The 17,931-nt window shown below is 43.3% G+C and overlaps 1 protein-coding gene across 1 annotated transcript in view; it reads right to left on the reverse strand.

Annotated features, from left to right (window-relative positions):
- The window catches only part of LOC122966648 (myosin heavy chain, fast skeletal muscle-like), a 254,697-nt gene that overhangs the window by 15,138 nt on the left and 221,628 nt on the right, over nt 1–17,931 (reverse strand). The window contains exon 47 of the mRNA XM_044330913.1: nt 902–940. Coding sequence (XP_044186848.1) covers nt 902–940 — 39 coding nt within the window. The remainder of the gene's footprint in view (nt 1–901; nt 941–17,931) is intronic.

Raw genomic sequence — 17,931 nt, forward strand, 5'->3', positions numbered from 1 at the left:
CTGCCATAGCAACTTACATTGTGGTCAGAGATGGGATTACATTCGTAGAGATAAGAACTACCATAGAGAATAAATTGAAAAAGTTTAAAGAGTTAAACTCTATTCCCGTTCATCACATGCCAGAATTTTGTATGTATGTTCAAGACATAGTGGAGGATGTCTAAGGCATGTTTTGAATGGGTACTACAGTTCATCCGATCAACTTCAGCTCAACTCAAGTCGTCAGATATTCTGCGTGTGAGGCTTTTAAGGAGCATCGGTAAATTGTAGCGTCTACTGATAGTCTTCATGAAAGGTGTTAAGGGGTTGGGCACAACTCTCTCTACGTATTGAGAAATTGGCCCGTTCCGAACAGGCACATTTTGAACGGGCACTGCACTAGTATAGAATAATTTGATTTGACATAGTCAAAGGGTGACCAGTGAATGATTCTGATTACTGTACCACAAGACATTACAACATGGCTAACTGCTTTACTTAGTTGCATCACTATCTAGGAGTAACTGTTTCAAATAGGGAAAAAGATAGAATTCAGGATAGTGAGGACAATTATCATCTTTATTGCAATGTTGAAAAGCCCTCAACCAAATGTTCATATTTTATTAACTTTGTTGAAAGGCCTAAACTCGATGATGACTAAGCAATAGCAAAAGATCAAATTTATGAAACAAACTACCTTATAAGTTAGTTTCTCTCTTCATGTGGAAATATGCAATCACTTGAGTAATATAAAGTGGTATTGATTTACAATGTCAACAGTGAAAGTACACAGCATCAAATCAATCTACTGGCTTCTCATTTCAAAACAACTGATATTGTAACAATGCAAACAACCTATAACAAATTTACCTTTCCAGCCTCACAGCTCTTGGCTCTCAGCTTCCTCAAGCTCATGCTGGACCTTCCTGAACCTGGACAAGTGAGTGTTGGCCTGCTCCTCCTGTGAAGGGTAAAGGGAGTAATATTCATATAGTTACAAGACAAATTATATCATTATTGATTAAACTGTAGATTATTGGTCACATCAATGTATTTGACTTACAGCCTCCTCAGCCTGTCTCTTGTAAGCCTTCACTTTGAACTGCAGCTTATCCACCAGGTCCTGAAGTCTGTGCATATTCTTGTCCTCCTCAGTCTACACAGATAAAGGCTTATAAGTGATAAAGAATAGAGAATTAAGAGATATTAAGGTAGTTTTTATTAAATGTGAAATACCTGGTAGGTCAGCTCCTTCACTTTTCTTTCATATTTTCTTTCATATTTATATTTGATGGAGCATCACCTTCATGTCTCTGCTTGGCCTCAACTATCGCTTCTAGCTCACGCACATGAAAAGTTATGATAAATTATACTTTAGTATTATATACAAAGATCACAGTCAATCGAAATAAGCATAGAATAGAATTGATAGAATTTACTTCACACCTCCAGAAAATGATCCGTTGTGAGCATTTATATACAGTGCATACCCTTGATTCCAGTTTCTGGAGCTGCTTCTTGCCATACTTCATGGCAAGATTCTCAGCGTCATCCAGATGGTGCTGCAGGTCCTTGACTGTGACCTCCAGGTTCTTCTTCATCCTTTCTAAGTGAACACTGGTGTCCTGCTCCTTCTTCGGCTCCTCAGCCATCATGACAGCCTGAAATGATAAGAAGGTTTTCTAATTCAAATTTAAGTTTTAATGAGCTGACAAGCTCTCTGTCTACTCCAGAGCGGCTCTCAGCTCCTCAATCTCAGCCACCATCGGGTCATTTCTGTGCTCCACCATGGCAACCTGCTCCTTCATGTCCTTCAAAGAATTAACTTTCGTTGCTCTTCAGCATCTGTTTATTCATTGGTCAGACAAAGCTCACCCTGAGCTGTCCCTGGACATTCCTCAGTTGTTTCTAGGCCTCAGCAGCCTGCCTGTTGGCATGGCTCAGCTGAATCTCCATCTCATTCAAGTCTCCCTCCATCGTCTTCTTCACTCTCAGGACATCATTCCTGCTCCTGACCTCAGCATTGAGAGTGCTCTGCATGGAGTCAATCACCCTCTGGCGGTTCCTCTTGATCTGCTCCATCTCCTCATCCTTTTCTGCAAGCTTCCTGTCAACCTCACTTTTGATCTGGTTAAGCTCAAGCTGGACATGTAAAATCTTGGCTTCCTCATGCTTCCGTGTGCCCTAAAGGAAAAAGTTGAACATACACCTAAAGGTGTTCCTAGTTTTTAAAATGAAAGAACATTTTAAATGAATACATACCATTACATACATGATATTGTGATTTAGATTTTTACCTCTGCTTCCTCCTATGCTGAATGAATTTCAGCCTTCTCAGTCTCTATGGTCTTCTTGGCTTCTTCCAGCTCATGGATGCTCTTTCCAATTTCATCAATCTGTTCAGTCATTTCTGAGATCTTCTCCGTAGAACAACCAAAAGCCAAAATCCAGTTTAGAGAAACTTAGACTATGCTGTATATATTATATCTAGAAAATTAGGTTTTACCACTGTTGTGGAGGAATGCTGGTCAATGGTCTCATCAGTGAAGAAAGTGTCCAGGAGCCTGTTCATGTCTTATGCTGAGAATATTTATTGAACACTTGGTCAAGTGGAGAACAAAAACAGTAAACATCATCATCATCATCCCACAATATGAAATATTGGTCTATTGGTTCATTAGTTTCTAAACAAAGAACTGTGCTTTACCCATGTTAGTTCAGGTAATGTTGCATGGAGCTTCAGGTCACCGTCAGCGCAGTTTGGTTCTTTGCAATCACCTACCTGTGGTGTCATGCAGGGAGTCTCGGGCCATCTCCCTGACCTTGGTTACCGGGACAACACCAGTTCACTCTTTATCAGAGTGGTTCCTGCTTTCCCCAAACATCCAGACAGCTGTGCACCCAAGGAGAGAAACAGTGTCTCTCTCTCTAAGAACAGAGAGAGACTCTGTAAAAACTGATATTGCTTACTCTGTGACCTCAAGGCCCATGCTTAACCCAGCGTAACCCAATTTGTAACCCCTAAAGTTAGAATTTTCCATAACAACCACCACACAACCCCAGGCAACAGACGAAATGGGGGTGAGTGCTCCTCAAGTTGGTCATTGGCTTGCCAAAGTCAATTAGCAACATAAAATAAATAAGATAAACCAACTCCTACTTCTTTCCACAACCCTTTTTCTAACACCAGAAACCTCTGTTTGAAAACACTGAATTTCAATAGAGGCACATGTATCCCAGGTTTTTGTAGATTACAGATATCCCCTCAACATCTCATATGCAGGCTGTCGGTAGACGCTACAATTTCCAAAGTTCCCTAAATGCCTAACATACAGGCTGTCGGTAGATGCTTACTAGGTGGCTGCGCACAGAGAAGCCTCTAGTCGCCCATTGCAAATATTTTTTCCTAGGATGGTGACGGAATGACCTGCCCTACTCTACCTCACTCTGCCTCTGATTGGCTAGTAATCGTTTCCTTCATTGGTTAGGTTTAGGCATGAGGAGTGAGATGGTTAGGGTTAGGGTAAGAATATCAGGGTCAGAGCCAATCAGAGGCAGAGTAGTAGTTGGTCTTTGCAGAACTTCACCATCCTAGGAAACAAAATATTGCTTCCCCCTCAGTTACTGCAGGGCATGTGACTCAGACAGGTATGTGGCCAAAAAATTAGTTAGTTTAAAAAGAGTAAAATAAGGCATTCTAAATTGAAACTGAGTGGAGCTGGTGTGTTGCCAGAGAGAAAAAAAACTGCTGAGCTGCAGAGTGGCTGTAGAAAGGGAATCGTTGGGAGAAAATCTGCCAGGCATTTCCTTCCAAATTAATGGATTATTCTGGTGAGTTAGCCACCTGTGGTTAGCTGTTAACTGTTAACTGTTCTGCACACTTGTGTGCAGTCTGTTTTTTTTGAGGGATAATTCTATCTGGCATCGTGGAGCTGCTTTGTCTGCCATCCAGATTGTCATCGTTGCTCATGAATGCATTCATCTTGTTGGTGACATGTGGATGTTGCGCCGTTCCAAGGGGGCAGTAGGAACCAAATCAAAGGGAACATAACTAAGGAGAATTCTATTTTATTTTTTTAGTTTGTCCTGAGATCTTAGCTTTTTTTTTCTTGGGCCCAAAACAGACTAAAAACTGACTAGATCTGATGTCATAAAGAAACTCAAGGTTGACAAACAATGTTAAAGGAATATTCAAAGCAAAGGAACTCAAGACCAAGTAAGAGAGATGCTTTGAATATATAAAAAGAAGCTATCAGGAACAAATGAAACAAGACAGAATGCCTTTATGAAAATATTTTCTATTATTTTTCGGTGGTGTATGTGTTGTGTGTGTGGTTTGGAGGTCTTACTTCTCTTTTTGTAGGGTCTGCTGATGCCAATCTTCTTACTGAACCCAGTGAATTTACTGAACCTACAAAACTGAGTGAACCTGTGCCAAGCTCTACTCTAAGATGCATTAGAGAACTCCAGATCTAGATACTGTTTATGATACTTTTAAAATCCCTGTCAGGATTAGCAACAGGCCGTTGCAGGAAAACATTATGATTAATTGTTTCTCTTCGGCCCCAGTGTCCTCCCCCTTACCTTCTTCACCTCCAGTCTGTGCCACTGGCTCCCCCTCCTGCCCAACTTATTTTTATGACAGCCCAGAGAGCAGAGGTGTCATTTCTGAAAATCGAATAATTATTAAACCAATCAGTTTACCTCTTCAAACCCCAACCAGAGTTGCCCGACTGAATGTGAGGTCCCTATCAAATAAATCATTTATATGCCAAGACATTATCTCCTCCAATAAGCTGGATATGTTTTTTGTCATAGAAAACGTGGCTAAATACAGATATTATTCCACTAATAGAAACCACGCCCCCTGGTTATGCATATCCCCATCAGCCAAGACTTTCTGGTCACAGTGGTGGTGTTGCTGTAATCTTTAGGAATATTTTAACTTGCTTTCCTGCTTCCTTTGGTGCTTTCTCTACTTTTGAATCTCTGGGTTTTGTACTAAATGGTGAATTACCTGTATTGTGTTATAGTCTATAGACCACCAAATCAGAACAGAGCCTTTCTTAGAGAATTTTCTGAACTCCTTTCTGTTGTCATGTCAAGATATGACTTTAGGCTTTCAATTTTAGGTGATTTTAATATACATGTCTGCTATCCTACCAATACATTTGCTACAGATTTTTTGCATCTTATTGACTCTTTTAACTTAGTGCAATCTATGACCTGCCCAACACATGTTAAAAATCATACTCTGGACTTTTACTCAGCGATTGTGTTCTACGTGACATCTGTGTATCTGACCATAAGGTTATTTTAGTTGACACTCAGCTTCCTCTATTCATACCAAAACTGCCCTAACTCGCTTCCATATAATCAACTCTACCACACCCAGCCTGTATTCCAGTGCCTATAGTGTTGATTCCACAATCCCAGTTATTGACTCCTCCTCTACCTGTTTAAACACAAATGAACTAATAGACCTCTTCCATAAGTCTTGTCTGTTTATACTAGACTCTATTGCCACTTTTAAGACCAGAGCTAGGAAGACAGAAGTAGATCCCTGGCTGAATGAATCCATGCGCTCTGTTGCCAGAAAGCAGAGCGTAAGTGCACAAAAGATTAACTGCATGTCTCCTATGAAATCTATAAGGAGCTTCTAATTAAATACTAATCCTCTGTTAAAGATACCAAAGCAAAATACCTCTCAGATATCATCACCAAGAGCAGTCATAACTCCAGGATCCTGTTTAGCACCATAAACTCTGTAGTTAACCCCTCTGCTTGCTGCACTACAAATTCCTCCCAAATCAGCTGTGAGCAGTTAAAGGACTTCTTTCTAAACAAAACTGATGGCATAAGGTCAAATATTTCACACGCTATCAAAAATTTTTCACTGGCTTTTGAGGACCCTCCTGTTTTTAATAATTTCCACTCTGTCTCTTTATCCCTGCTTGGTCACATAATTGCAGGCATGAAGCCTGTTAGCTGTCAGCTTGATATAATTCCAACAAAGCTCCTAAAACAGTCATTTGCAGCAGTTTGTCCTGGCATACTGATGATTTCTAACAGTTCTCTAGCCACAGGCACAGTTCCGTCTTCAGTTCCGAAGCACTTTGGTGCAAAACCTGTTTGCTTTTAATGTGCTGTATAAATAAAATAAACTCAAAACTTATACCTGGGATCGGCAACATAGATTCCCTACCACAAGGTAAAAGTTACACACAGGTTACACAAAAGTTGTAAGCCAGCCAAGAGATTGGACATTAGTAGCCACTAGGGTTGGGTACCAAACTTGGTACCTCTACCGACCAAATTACATTGGTACCACCGTGTACCATTTCACATTAGATCAATTGTTGCCAAATTCCAGTATCTTGCAGGACTGAGAGTGAGTGCAGCCCTAAAAAAACACACATTTACCAACCAAAGTGTCTCAAATGGAGGCTCCAATGGAAGCTCCAAAGTATTTGTGTGGTGTCGTTCCCTCCTTTTCCTTTATTATTTTGGTATATTTCGTCATGAAATAAAGGGACAGGTTGACACATGCACTGTACTGCACTGAAAAGCCCACTGAGATAGTCTGTGTGCATACTAACTTCCACACCAGGTGCTCAAGCTGTAAAGACTGATAATTACACCTTGAGGTGGACGGGCAGTCCACGCCTTTACTTGAAGAGTTTACCAACTTTTATGTAAACAGTGTCACGGCTCTTGTCAATCAGATGTAATTGTCTTTTTAATACTGACAGGAGCACCAACCCACGGATACAAACAGACGAGACGGATCCATTTTACCAGCCTGCATGGCGGCTATCAGATAAATAGCATGTCTAGCTAGAGTGAGCACAGCCCCAAGGTAAGTTTTAAAAACATACATTTACAGACTGATTTACTGACATCATTAGTATAGCATAGTGCTGTGTGTAGCCCATAGATTTTGTCAAAATAACATGTAGCTGCGCTGTCTCCGGTTTAATAGCACCATGCTGGGCAGGTGACAGATGTCTTAACGGTGTTTGTGTGCTCTGAAAAACATCATGGCGTGGATATAAAGTCATACAGCTGATGGACTGTAGGCTAGGATGCTAATCCTACATAAACAGAAGGATATCCATATGTTTCTGTATGGTCTCTGTATAATATATTACTTTAGTATTACAGAGAGCGTAAAGTACTGAAAACAGGTACTGTTGGGTACTGGTACCAAATTCCAGGTACCGGTATCGATTCAAATGTAGCCAGTAGCCACCTTATCTTCCATCCTACAATACACAACTTCTAAGTAAGTGAATTATTAATTCTGGTGACTTTAGATATGGATATTTGCAACCGCTTTGATGTTGATGGTCAGAGTTCCCTGTATGTAGCATGTGTTGAGGGAGCTCACACAGATGAAGAAATAGCAAATGTATTCGAAATCAACGGGAACATTTCCAAGATAGTCAGGATCCCCGATGAGTTAGGACAGCCAGAGGAAGGAGCCCTGATCGAGTATGCATCTGACAGGTCCATCTCTAGAATAGACCCCAGTACCTTAGGCACCATACCAAGTCCCAAAGACCCTGTTGTGGTGTGGTCTGTGAGAACCATTGGAGATATCTAACAAGAAGAAAGGAATAAAATAGGCAGGTGGATAACCTGTAGGTGCCTGAGTGAACTAAAGTCTTATACACAACTATATGCAACTCAAAATAGTACACACCCAACAATGACATCACAAGAGATGACCAAAGTGAACCTGCAGAGCCCATACATGTTCATAGTGCACGTGCCTATGTGCCAGTGAGCCCAGTTCCCGTGAGAATATCTTTAACCCACCTTAGATCCAGAAAGTGATTGTAGAACATATCATCTGAAATGAGTCAACCACTTAATCATCCACACAAATCAGGATTTGCACCTTCTCTGGCAGGGTCCAATGGCGAGGTTGAATATGACACCCTGTTGACCTCCTTCTTGGTGATCCTTCCTTGAATGATGTTCACAAGGTGAGAAGAATACTTGAAAGGTTACTGAGTCCAGCTGCTGATGTAGTGAAACCTCTTGGAATCTCCTCACCAAGTGCCTAGGTCACTCAGCTTGATTCTGCTTTTGGCGTTGTGGAGGAGTTATTTGCAGTGTTTCTCAGTTTCAACAACAAATGGAGAGAAAACCTCAGTGTATTTAAACAGGCGTCAAAGCCTCCTCACAAGGGCAATTTCCAGAAGGGGGGCCTCAGCTGAAAATTCCAACGACTAGTTACTCAGACAGTTCTGTAGGGGCTGTTGGGATCAGAGCATCATCATAGGTCTGCAGTTAGAGTACAAAATGAACAATCTACCATCATTTCCTGAATTCCTCTACATGTTGAGAACTGAGAAAGATCGCTGCTCAGCAAAGGTAGACAGAATGAAAAGAATAATTGTGAGCCACTCCCATCACCCAACACAAAGCAAAATGAGGCATCAAAGCTTGAAAAGAAAGTGAATGAGCTAATTAAACAAGTGTAAAAGTTAAGCCAAAATCACAGAACCCCACTCATGATAGTAAACCTCTCCCAGTGCAGAAACCAAAACAAGATGAAACCTTTCAGATTGAAAATAAGATAGCTGAGCTAACAAAACAAGTTGAAAAGCTAGCCCAGAATCAAAACAGATAGAATGCCCAGTAGTCAGCGCAGTTGTCTATGATCTGAGAGACTCTAATTTGAGACTCGGTGTGGGGACCTCCTTCATAAGATAGTTTATTCATAAACACTTATTTTAATACTTAAATATCCTAAAATTAAAAGTGTAGTAAAAATAAAAACTGGATTTTTACGCCTATTTCCACTTTTATTTGAATACAAATACAAATATAAATTATTTTGCTGCCTCAACAAATATAGTTACAAATACAAATACTGGGCTCTCTGCACATCACAACTTTCTACCTACCAGTTTACCATTAAGTACAGAGCAGGGCACACCAACTGTGATACAGATGGGTTATTCTGCTGGCCTCAAGACCTGGCTCATGAGGATGAAGCTTTCATTAAAGAGAGGGAGAATTGATGATATGAAAAAACAGTTCTTGGATGCAAGAAATGACATACGTCATGAAGTGTTCTCCGCCTTATGTCAACATCATCTTGTGACATTGAGACATCTTGAGAGGTGAACACCACCACCACTCAGAACAACCTGTTGTTGCGGAGTCTCTTGTCATCGACCCCTTATTAGTACCTGGTGTTTTTGTTGAAGACACCTTACCATCCATGACATGCTCTGAGTGATGCAATGCTCAAAAAGACAATCCGAGAGCTTTAAAACCCAGCTTCAGAGAGACAAATCTTGAGCATCCAGATGTCAGAATAATTGGAAAAGACAAACTCAAAGATGACATATTGTACAGGAGGTGGATTGACCAAGACAACCTTGTCTAACAGTTGGTCTTACCTGAGCAGTTCAGAGAAATGGTACATCAGGGTGTGCATATTGATGTTGGCCACCTTGTTTCGAGCGTGCACTACACCTTCCTTGTGCCAGATTCCACTGGCCAAGAATGGAAAGAGCCATTGAGAAAAGTGCAAAAGATGTAAAATGCTGTTTCAGGAGAAAGGATTTTGCCCCAAAAGAAACACATTGTCAAGATTCTGCTTTATTATCATAAAGTTTATAAAGATTTAGCATTATATTATGTTCCATACTCACGTAATCAGTCCAGACCAGTTCTCACCAACTGAAATACAAACATGCAGACTTCACATGAATTCTGTTTTGATCATTCCTTCAATAAGGTTATGTTTAAGTTCAATTCTACACAGTTTAACACTAGTTACTTTGATCTTACCAGTGAGCATGAACTGATAGGTATTGTCAGAGATGGAGAATATGTGTGGTGGTGCTTCAGTTCTCTTCTTGCCTCTGTATGCTGCTACACATACAGTGTTAGACATAGGACGCGACTTGTAGGGATTCTCGACAATGAAAAACAATCCAGAGTAGGACTGTATTAGTAGAGAATAAACACTGTTTGAATATTTGCTTAAATGGACTGAAATAATATTTACAATACATACACATTGGATAAAATTGAAAACTTACATAGATCATCCATGATGCATAATGAAGTTATACATCACAGATGGCTCGTTGAGGTCGGTGATCATGGCCATGTCCTCCATCTTATCAAACTTTGGAAGGTTCCTTGGATGGTAGGAACAGTTGACTGCACTCATCTGTCTCAGATGCCTGTCAGTTAGAGTTAAAGTCCAGCTCTAAACCTGCCTCCATGGCGTAAGTGCTCTGCTCAATTTGCTCAGGGAGGCTTGACAGAGATATGTACCGTGTGTATAAGTTAATAAATATGTTGTTAGGTGAAGCGGAGCCAGTGGACCCAAATGCAAGAGACAGCAGCCAGTATGAACTGAGGAATGTCTTTATTCAGCCTCAGGAGCAAAGCAAAGCTGAACCGGACAGAACAAAGGATCCAACAACAATGAAGTGCAAACCGGGACTTAAATACAAACTAAACTGACGAGGGCATGAGGTACAGGTGGAACAGGAGAACAGGAAAGGAGCTGATAGGCTGCCTGATGTATAAACTGCCTAACGCCTAAAAATGCCTAACAAGGTGTGTCAAACTCCACAGTCACATTTCACAACTAGTGTGAAAGCAAGCTTCATTTTCCTGTACAAGGACCTTCTCGTACTTGGTCCAGTTCAACTTGGGAAAAAGCCCAAGGGTGTCTGATGGACTGGTGGAGGAACATAGAGCCAGACTGGGATAGAAATATGTTTGATTTTCTAGATATATAATTAACACTTTACAAAGGTGTATTACAATACATATACTAATTTAGTACATAATATTATTTAAGTAACAAACACATTATAAAACCATCTAAATATTTAGAGATATGGGAATTAATTGAATAGGCAGTCTAATTATGTGTATCAAAATACACAGAGTACAGTGTCAAATTAATTCTACTTAAAAAATGTGAAATGTTATTACATTACATTTATTAAATATTAATCATATAACATTTACATCCACATTGTCCATATGTGAATTCTTCATTCTGATACAACATAACTTATAACTCAGTTTTCAAAATTAATATAATTGTACAGCAGGTATTTGATTGTTTATGAATACTGAGTAAACTAGTTATGTCGACAGTAAATTGCAAAAGAGCATGGCATTGTTTGTGGGTTTACCCACAATAAATCTAGCGGTTGAAATAATTTCAAGTTGACACAGTTGATGATAGGCACTTGTGTCCCGTTCATTTTGACATCACACCCAGTAATGAGGTTTAAATTTGGAGAAGCATTGAAATGTCACTGGTGTATAGTTGCAGCAGGACATAAATCTCAGATATCTGAAATAAAACTTAGATGGATGATCTTTCCATGAATGCTGAACAGGTGTTATATGTCTCCTGAGAATAGACTGAGAAGGGTTGCCAACTCAGATAATTTAACACCAGTTCCTCATAAACATTGTTGATGTTTTGCTGTAAAGAATAAAAAAAGATGCAGTTTTAAATGAAAGGGGTTGATATTTTGACATAAGTTCAAATGGTGCCTTAAAGAAAAAGACTGGGATCATCTCCAGAATCTTTCATTTCCAAGGTTTGCACAGATATACTTATTATTTGCCATCTTATAAGCAGATCACAAGGTATTACCACGGTCAAAAATAAGTTAGCTAAGGGAGGGAGCAGTGATTCACATTTGGCATAGAGAGATGGATATATTTTTAGACACATTTAGATATGTTGTTAACACCATATCTCAAGTTTAAAGATATTTATCCTTTAAAATAATTTATTTCTGAAATGTATTTTAAATTAATAGTATAATGTCAGTAAAGGTAAGGTAAGAGCATTGCTAGTGATTAATCAAGTACAATATAATATATTGTATATTTATTGTAGTTGTCCTGGGGTTGGGTAGAATTGCCAGAAAAGTGCAGAGCTGACACACACCATTAAGAAGTAGCCACAACCCAAAAAAGAGAAAATGACTGACTTGCTCGTCTTGTTTCTAGAGCAGGTATAGAATAGTAATAGGTATGGTAGAGTCTGTTACAGATGGTCCTGTCTAATGCCATAGTGCTTAGTCAGATAAGCAGTATCAGGTGTCGCTGTAGTTGAAGTTCATCTATCTATCCATCCATTTTCTGCTGCTCATCTGGGACCGGGTTGCGGTGGCATCAGACTGAGTAAGGAAACCCAGAAATCCTTCCCCCCAGCAATGCCCTTCAGCTCCTCTTGGGAGATCCCAAGATGTTCCCAGGCCAGGAGAGACATGTAAACCCTCCAGCATGTCCTGGGCCTGTCCTGGGGTCTCCTACCAGTTGGACGTGTCTGGAACACCTCCAGAGAGAGGCGTCCAGGTGGCATCCTAACCAGGTGCCCAAACCACCTCAGCTGGGTGCTTTCCATGCGTAGGAGCAGCAGCTCTACTCCGAGCCTCCCCCGGATATCCACGCTTCTCACCCTATCTCTCAGGCTGAGCCCAGACACTCTCCGGGGGAAACTCATTTCGGCATTTCTGCATGTATTCATGATCTCATTTTCATGGTGATCGTGACCATACGTGAGGGTTGTAATGTAGACTGACTGGTCGTTTCCAGTCCTTACAAAAGCACAAAAGACTATGAATCACCTTACACAGTCCAATTGAAAAAAATACATCTCAGGATCAGTTCAGTGAGTTTATTGTCAAAAGTGACAATAAAGATACAAAAGCTTAAAGGTATGGGTGGCAAGTCCAAACTGTCCAAACAAGTTGGTGCTGCACCTAACCCAGTTAGGTTTTGCCACCAACTGGAAGAAGACTGCTTCCCAGTCACGCCAACATCAGTCTACCCTGCAGCAGGCAGTTCTTGGACTGGAGCAGCAGTGACAGCTTTGACTGTCATGCAAGTGTTGGGGTTCAGGGTGGCAGGCATTCCAGTGGTTCCAGAGGATCTGCGTTATTGGGGGTCCCCACAGCATCTGTCAACAGGGACACTGCTGGTTCAAGTGACCTCCTACATAGCGGTGTTCATGGATGCATCCCTGATGGAGTTGGGGGGCACCTGCCTGGGGAGAGCAATACGTCATGTGTGGCCTTCCGGGTGAAAACTGACACATCAACCTCCTTAAACTTCAGGCGGTGCTCTTGGTTCCTCAACACTTCCTAATTCGGATTCAGGGGAGGGGATGGGAGGGGACATGTTGCTGAGAACAGATAACCGCACCACGGTTGCCTAAATCAACTGTTGAAGATGGTGGAGGACCTGTTGTGTGGGTCTCAGAACACGTCCTGTCTCTGAGAGCTCTACACATTCTGGGTCTGGAAAAGAGGGGCGCCTTATGTCAAGAGGCATCTCTCTGCCAGACCACTGGAGGCTGCACCCTGAGGTGGTACAGCAGATTTGGAACTGGTTCAGAGAAGCAGAAGTGGATCTGTGCACCAGTCACAACAACACCCACTGCCCACTCTGGTTCTCCCTGACACCGCAAGATGATCCACCCCTGAGGGTGAGGACATTTGCATACATTCCATGGTCAAAAAGGCTGCTTTACGCTTTTCCTCCTCTTTGTCTCATTCATCCTCTGCTGGAGAGAGTGAGACAAGAATGACTGTCGGTCATCCTGATAGTCCCACACTGCTGTTCAGCACCATGGTACTCAGAGATAATCCGGATGTTGGCAGCCAAGCCCTGGTACATTCCTCAAGTCTGAGGGGCTCTGAACCAGGAGGTGGGCTCAATGGACACACTGCCCATGTTGGACAGGCTGATGCAGGCTGGACTGTCTGCACAGTTGGTGCAGACTATCCAGGTGGCGATAGCAGGATCCACCATTGCTTGCTACAAGGCAAAGTGGTTGGGATTCTAATACTGGTGCGAGGTAAGGTGATTAGACCCCCTGACATGTGCAATGGGGAAGGTTCTCTCTTTTCTATAGTATCTGGTGGAAAAGGGGGCTGTTTCATGCCATTATTAAAGTGTATGCAACAGCTATTTACTCCTGTCATGAGGGTTTTGGCAACAGATCCATCTTTGCCCACCCCCTTGTGAAACATTTCTTACAGGGAATTAGGAGACAACGCCCAGTGACGCGTGTATCTGCCCCCCCCCAATGAGAACAAAGGTTATGATATTGTAACCCTAGATCTGTAAACACTGGCGGTGCCCTCTACTGGACTCTATAGGTAAAAAGAATATGCATGTACATAGCTGGCCAATCAGGACACACCTACCGATTCCGAGTGTCTCACACAGTATATAAGGCAGTGCCTCACTACCGCTCTCATCCAGAGACCACTTCAGTGGATGGTGTAGGAGCGGCAGGATCCATAGGTAGAGGGCTCCTCCGGTGTTTATAAACTGGAGTTACAATATTGTAACCTTTGTTCTATCTCACACAGGCTCCACCCTCTACTGGACTCTGTGGGTACAGTCCCTCCTCAGTAATGTGCTCAGTCACAGTGTGGGGGGGCCTTACCTGCTTGTTGTCTCCTATCCCCCTGTACGAACCGCTTTGCAAGGGGGTGGGTGAAGACAGGTATCTCGCCAAAGCCCTCATGACAGGAGGAAACAGCTGCTGCATTCACTTTAACAGTGGAATTTTCCACCAGATATAGTAGAAAGGAGAGAACCTCTCCCACTGCACATGTCAGGTGGTCTAGTCTCCTTTCCTCACACCAGCATTGGAATCCCAACCACTTTGCTTTTTTGCAAGCAACGGTGGATCCAGCTCTTGCTGCTTGGATGGTCTCCACCACCTGTGCAGACAGTCCAGCCTGCATCAGCCTGTCCCTCTCAGTAGCCAAGCGTGGAGAGGTTAGCCCAACATGGGCAGTGCACCCATCAAGCCTGCCTCCTAGGACAGAACTCGCTTGGAGAATGGACCATGGCTGGGCCACCAAAATCTGGGTTAAGGTGCCAAACAGTCTGGGACTATCAGGATGACCAACACTCTTGTCTCAGTCTCAGTCCCCTCTAGCGGAAGGGAAATGAGACAAAAAGAAGGGAAGGTGTAAAGCAGCCTCCTTGGCCATGGTGCATGTGCAAATGCGTCCACCCCCAAGGGTGGATTGTCTTGCATCATAAGGGAGAATCAGAGTGGGCTGTTAAGTGGAGTGTTTCGACTGGCAAACAGTTCCCCTTCCACTCTCCTGAACCAGTTCAAAATCCTCTGCACCATTTCGAAGTGCAGCACCCATTCGTCTGCCAGAGGGCCTCCTCTTGACATGAGATCTCTCAGAGACAGGAGATGTTCTGAGGCCCACACCAACAGGTACTCCACCATCTTCGACAGGGTTGTGGATTGGACTCCACCCTGACTGTTGATATAGGCAACCATGGTGCAGTCATCAACAACATATATGTCCCCTGAACCAGAGTCAGGAAGTGTTGGAGAACCAAGATCACCACCTGAGTACGACAAGGTTGATGTGTTGGTTTTCTGTCAGGGACACATCTGTGAACACCACTATATAGGAGATCACTCAACCCAGCGGTGTCCTTGTCGACAGATGCTGTGGGGACCCCAGTAGTGCAGATCCTCCTGTACCGATGGGGAAAGTTCACCCTGCAGCACTTGTGCCCCTTGGGATCTAAGCACAGGCTGGCAAACCATCTTTGATGACTAGCTATTGCAGGGCTGTCTGTCTGGTTTCCGACAGAACATCCTGCAGACTAACCGAGTCGAGTACAATGTCCAGATACTCCCACCATTGGCGTGGCAGGGGAGCACTCTTCTTCCACTTGATGGCAAAACCTAACTGGGTTAGGTGCAGCACTAACCTGGCTGTGTGGGAAAATGACCCATTCCTTGGGCCTGGCCATGACAACAAGCGAGTAGAACAAGAACCTCATGCACTGGTCGCACAGTGGTCACAGTATCACATCCACACACTTGCTGGATGTGCGGGGAGCCAGGGAGTAGCCAAATGGGAGCTTGTTGTACTTGTAAGCTATCCCCTGAAAACCACCTTGACGTGAAAATATGCATCCTTCAGGTCGATGGTGGTGAACCAGGCACCTGTTTGAACCAGATCTAGCAATCTCTTGATGGTTAGCATGCGGAACATCTGTTGGGCAATGCACTAGTTCAGGATGCAGAGATCCTAAATTGATTTGAAACCTTCGTTCTTCTTGGGAACCAGGAAGTACACAGAGAAAAACCTCCTCTGTTTGTCGTGAGTGGGAACAATCAAGACAGCCTGTTTTAACAACAGGACCTGGATCTGCTTGGAGGGAGAATCTATCTCCTCTTTAGAGAATAGATTTATCTCCTTGATGCCAAAGACCAGAGGAGGAACATGACAGAACTGGAGTGAATAACCCAATCTTAGTGTTGCGTCCTTCCAGTCCATTAATGCACAACTGTGACACCAGTTCTCGTAAAGCCGTGTTAGAGGGTGGATGGCTACCTGGGGGGTAGCTGCAAGAAAGCTGTACTCCAAGCTGCGCCTTCTCTTCCAGCCTCTTAAAGCGCTGACTGACAGAGGAAATAGACCCGAAAAGCCCGTCTGGAACTATGGGAGCTCCCAGGAGGTCTTCTCTGTCCCAGCCACATGATGTGAGCTTACTGTGGCAAATGACATCATAAGCCCTGCAGCAGTGGCAACAACCAGGCTCGGGTTATTTATCTGGCTGATGATGCAGCCCAGAAAATTGACCTGATCCACTGTGGTGGGGAGGGCTGAGTGATGCCCAGCACACCCAGGTTGTTAGCTACTGCAGCTAGCTGTTTTCAGTGGCTCCTTCCAGGATGTTTCGAAACAGCTTTGCTGCTTGTGCTGACTTCAGCAAAGAGACTGAGTGAACTGTGCGCCTTGTGGTTCACCCCAGCTATTTGCTGTTTTGTGGTGACCACAGCTGTGCTACTCTCAGACCGACCCCCTCCTTTGTTCCCAAGATCATAAGGAGTTCATTTAGTTTGAGAACTATTCAGCTAGAGGCATATTGTCCTCCACCCTGAGGGAACGTCAGAGAGGCAAAATTGCATCTATTGTGCCCAGTACATGTGTTGGCATGTTATGTTGAATACACAGCCCCCATTCAGCGCACTGAATAGCTGTTTGTGTGCTATGGTGAGGGAGTGGCCAGTAAAGCCCTATCCAAGAAGTGCCTAGCTAGTTGGCTTTGTGAGTGCATCTCTTAAGTCTACAGGCAGGCAGGTGAGGCCCCCCCACTGTGACTGAGCACATTACAGATGTGGTGTAGCAGCGTCAACGGCCTCATCAGTGGGGCAAGTGTCGAGGACATATGCATGGCAGCATCTTGATCTACACCCTGTTCGTTCATAAGGTTCTATCTTTTGGACATGACGGGCTCCTTTTCAAGGTCCATTATCGCAGGGGCAACTCAGGACTTGTGAAGAGGATGGTATGAGTGTCAGCTGTGGTACACTTGACCCTCCCCTGGGCAATATGCACCTGCATTTTCCCGTGATCCATGATGACTCAGGGAATGAAGTGTGCAGGGTGTCTGTTATATGGTTTTTCACCCCTGCAAGGTTAAACCATGGTTACACCCAGTTTCATGTTCATGTAAACTGGGCTGGGCTGGGCCCCCTACTGTTCCACTGAAGCAGCTTGATTTATAAAGTTGTAGGAGAGCTGCAGCGACTAACCTATAGCTGGTCATGCTCAGTGAGGCAGTCTGATGACATGTTGTGGCAGGGCGAACATTCATCAGGCTCTGTCCACTGTACCCATAAAGTCCATTAGAGGGAGGAGCTTGTGTGAGATAAAACGAAGGTTACAATATTGTAACCCTAGTTCTATAAACACAGGCAGGCTCTACCTATGGACCCTGCCGCTCCTACGCTGTCCACTGAAGTGGTTTCTGGATGAGAGCAGCAGTGAGGCATTGCATTATATACTGTGTGAGACACACGTAATCGGTAGGTGTGTCCCGATTGACTGCTACGTACATGCATATTTCAGTGGGCGATTGTGTGTGTGTGTGTGATTG

Source organism: Thunnus albacares, chromosome 17 (genome assembly GCF_914725855.1).
Source record: "Thunnus albacares chromosome 17, fThuAlb1.1, whole genome shotgun sequence".
NCBI classification, from domain to species: Eukaryota; Metazoa; Chordata; class Actinopteri; order Scombriformes; family Scombridae; genus Thunnus; species Thunnus albacares.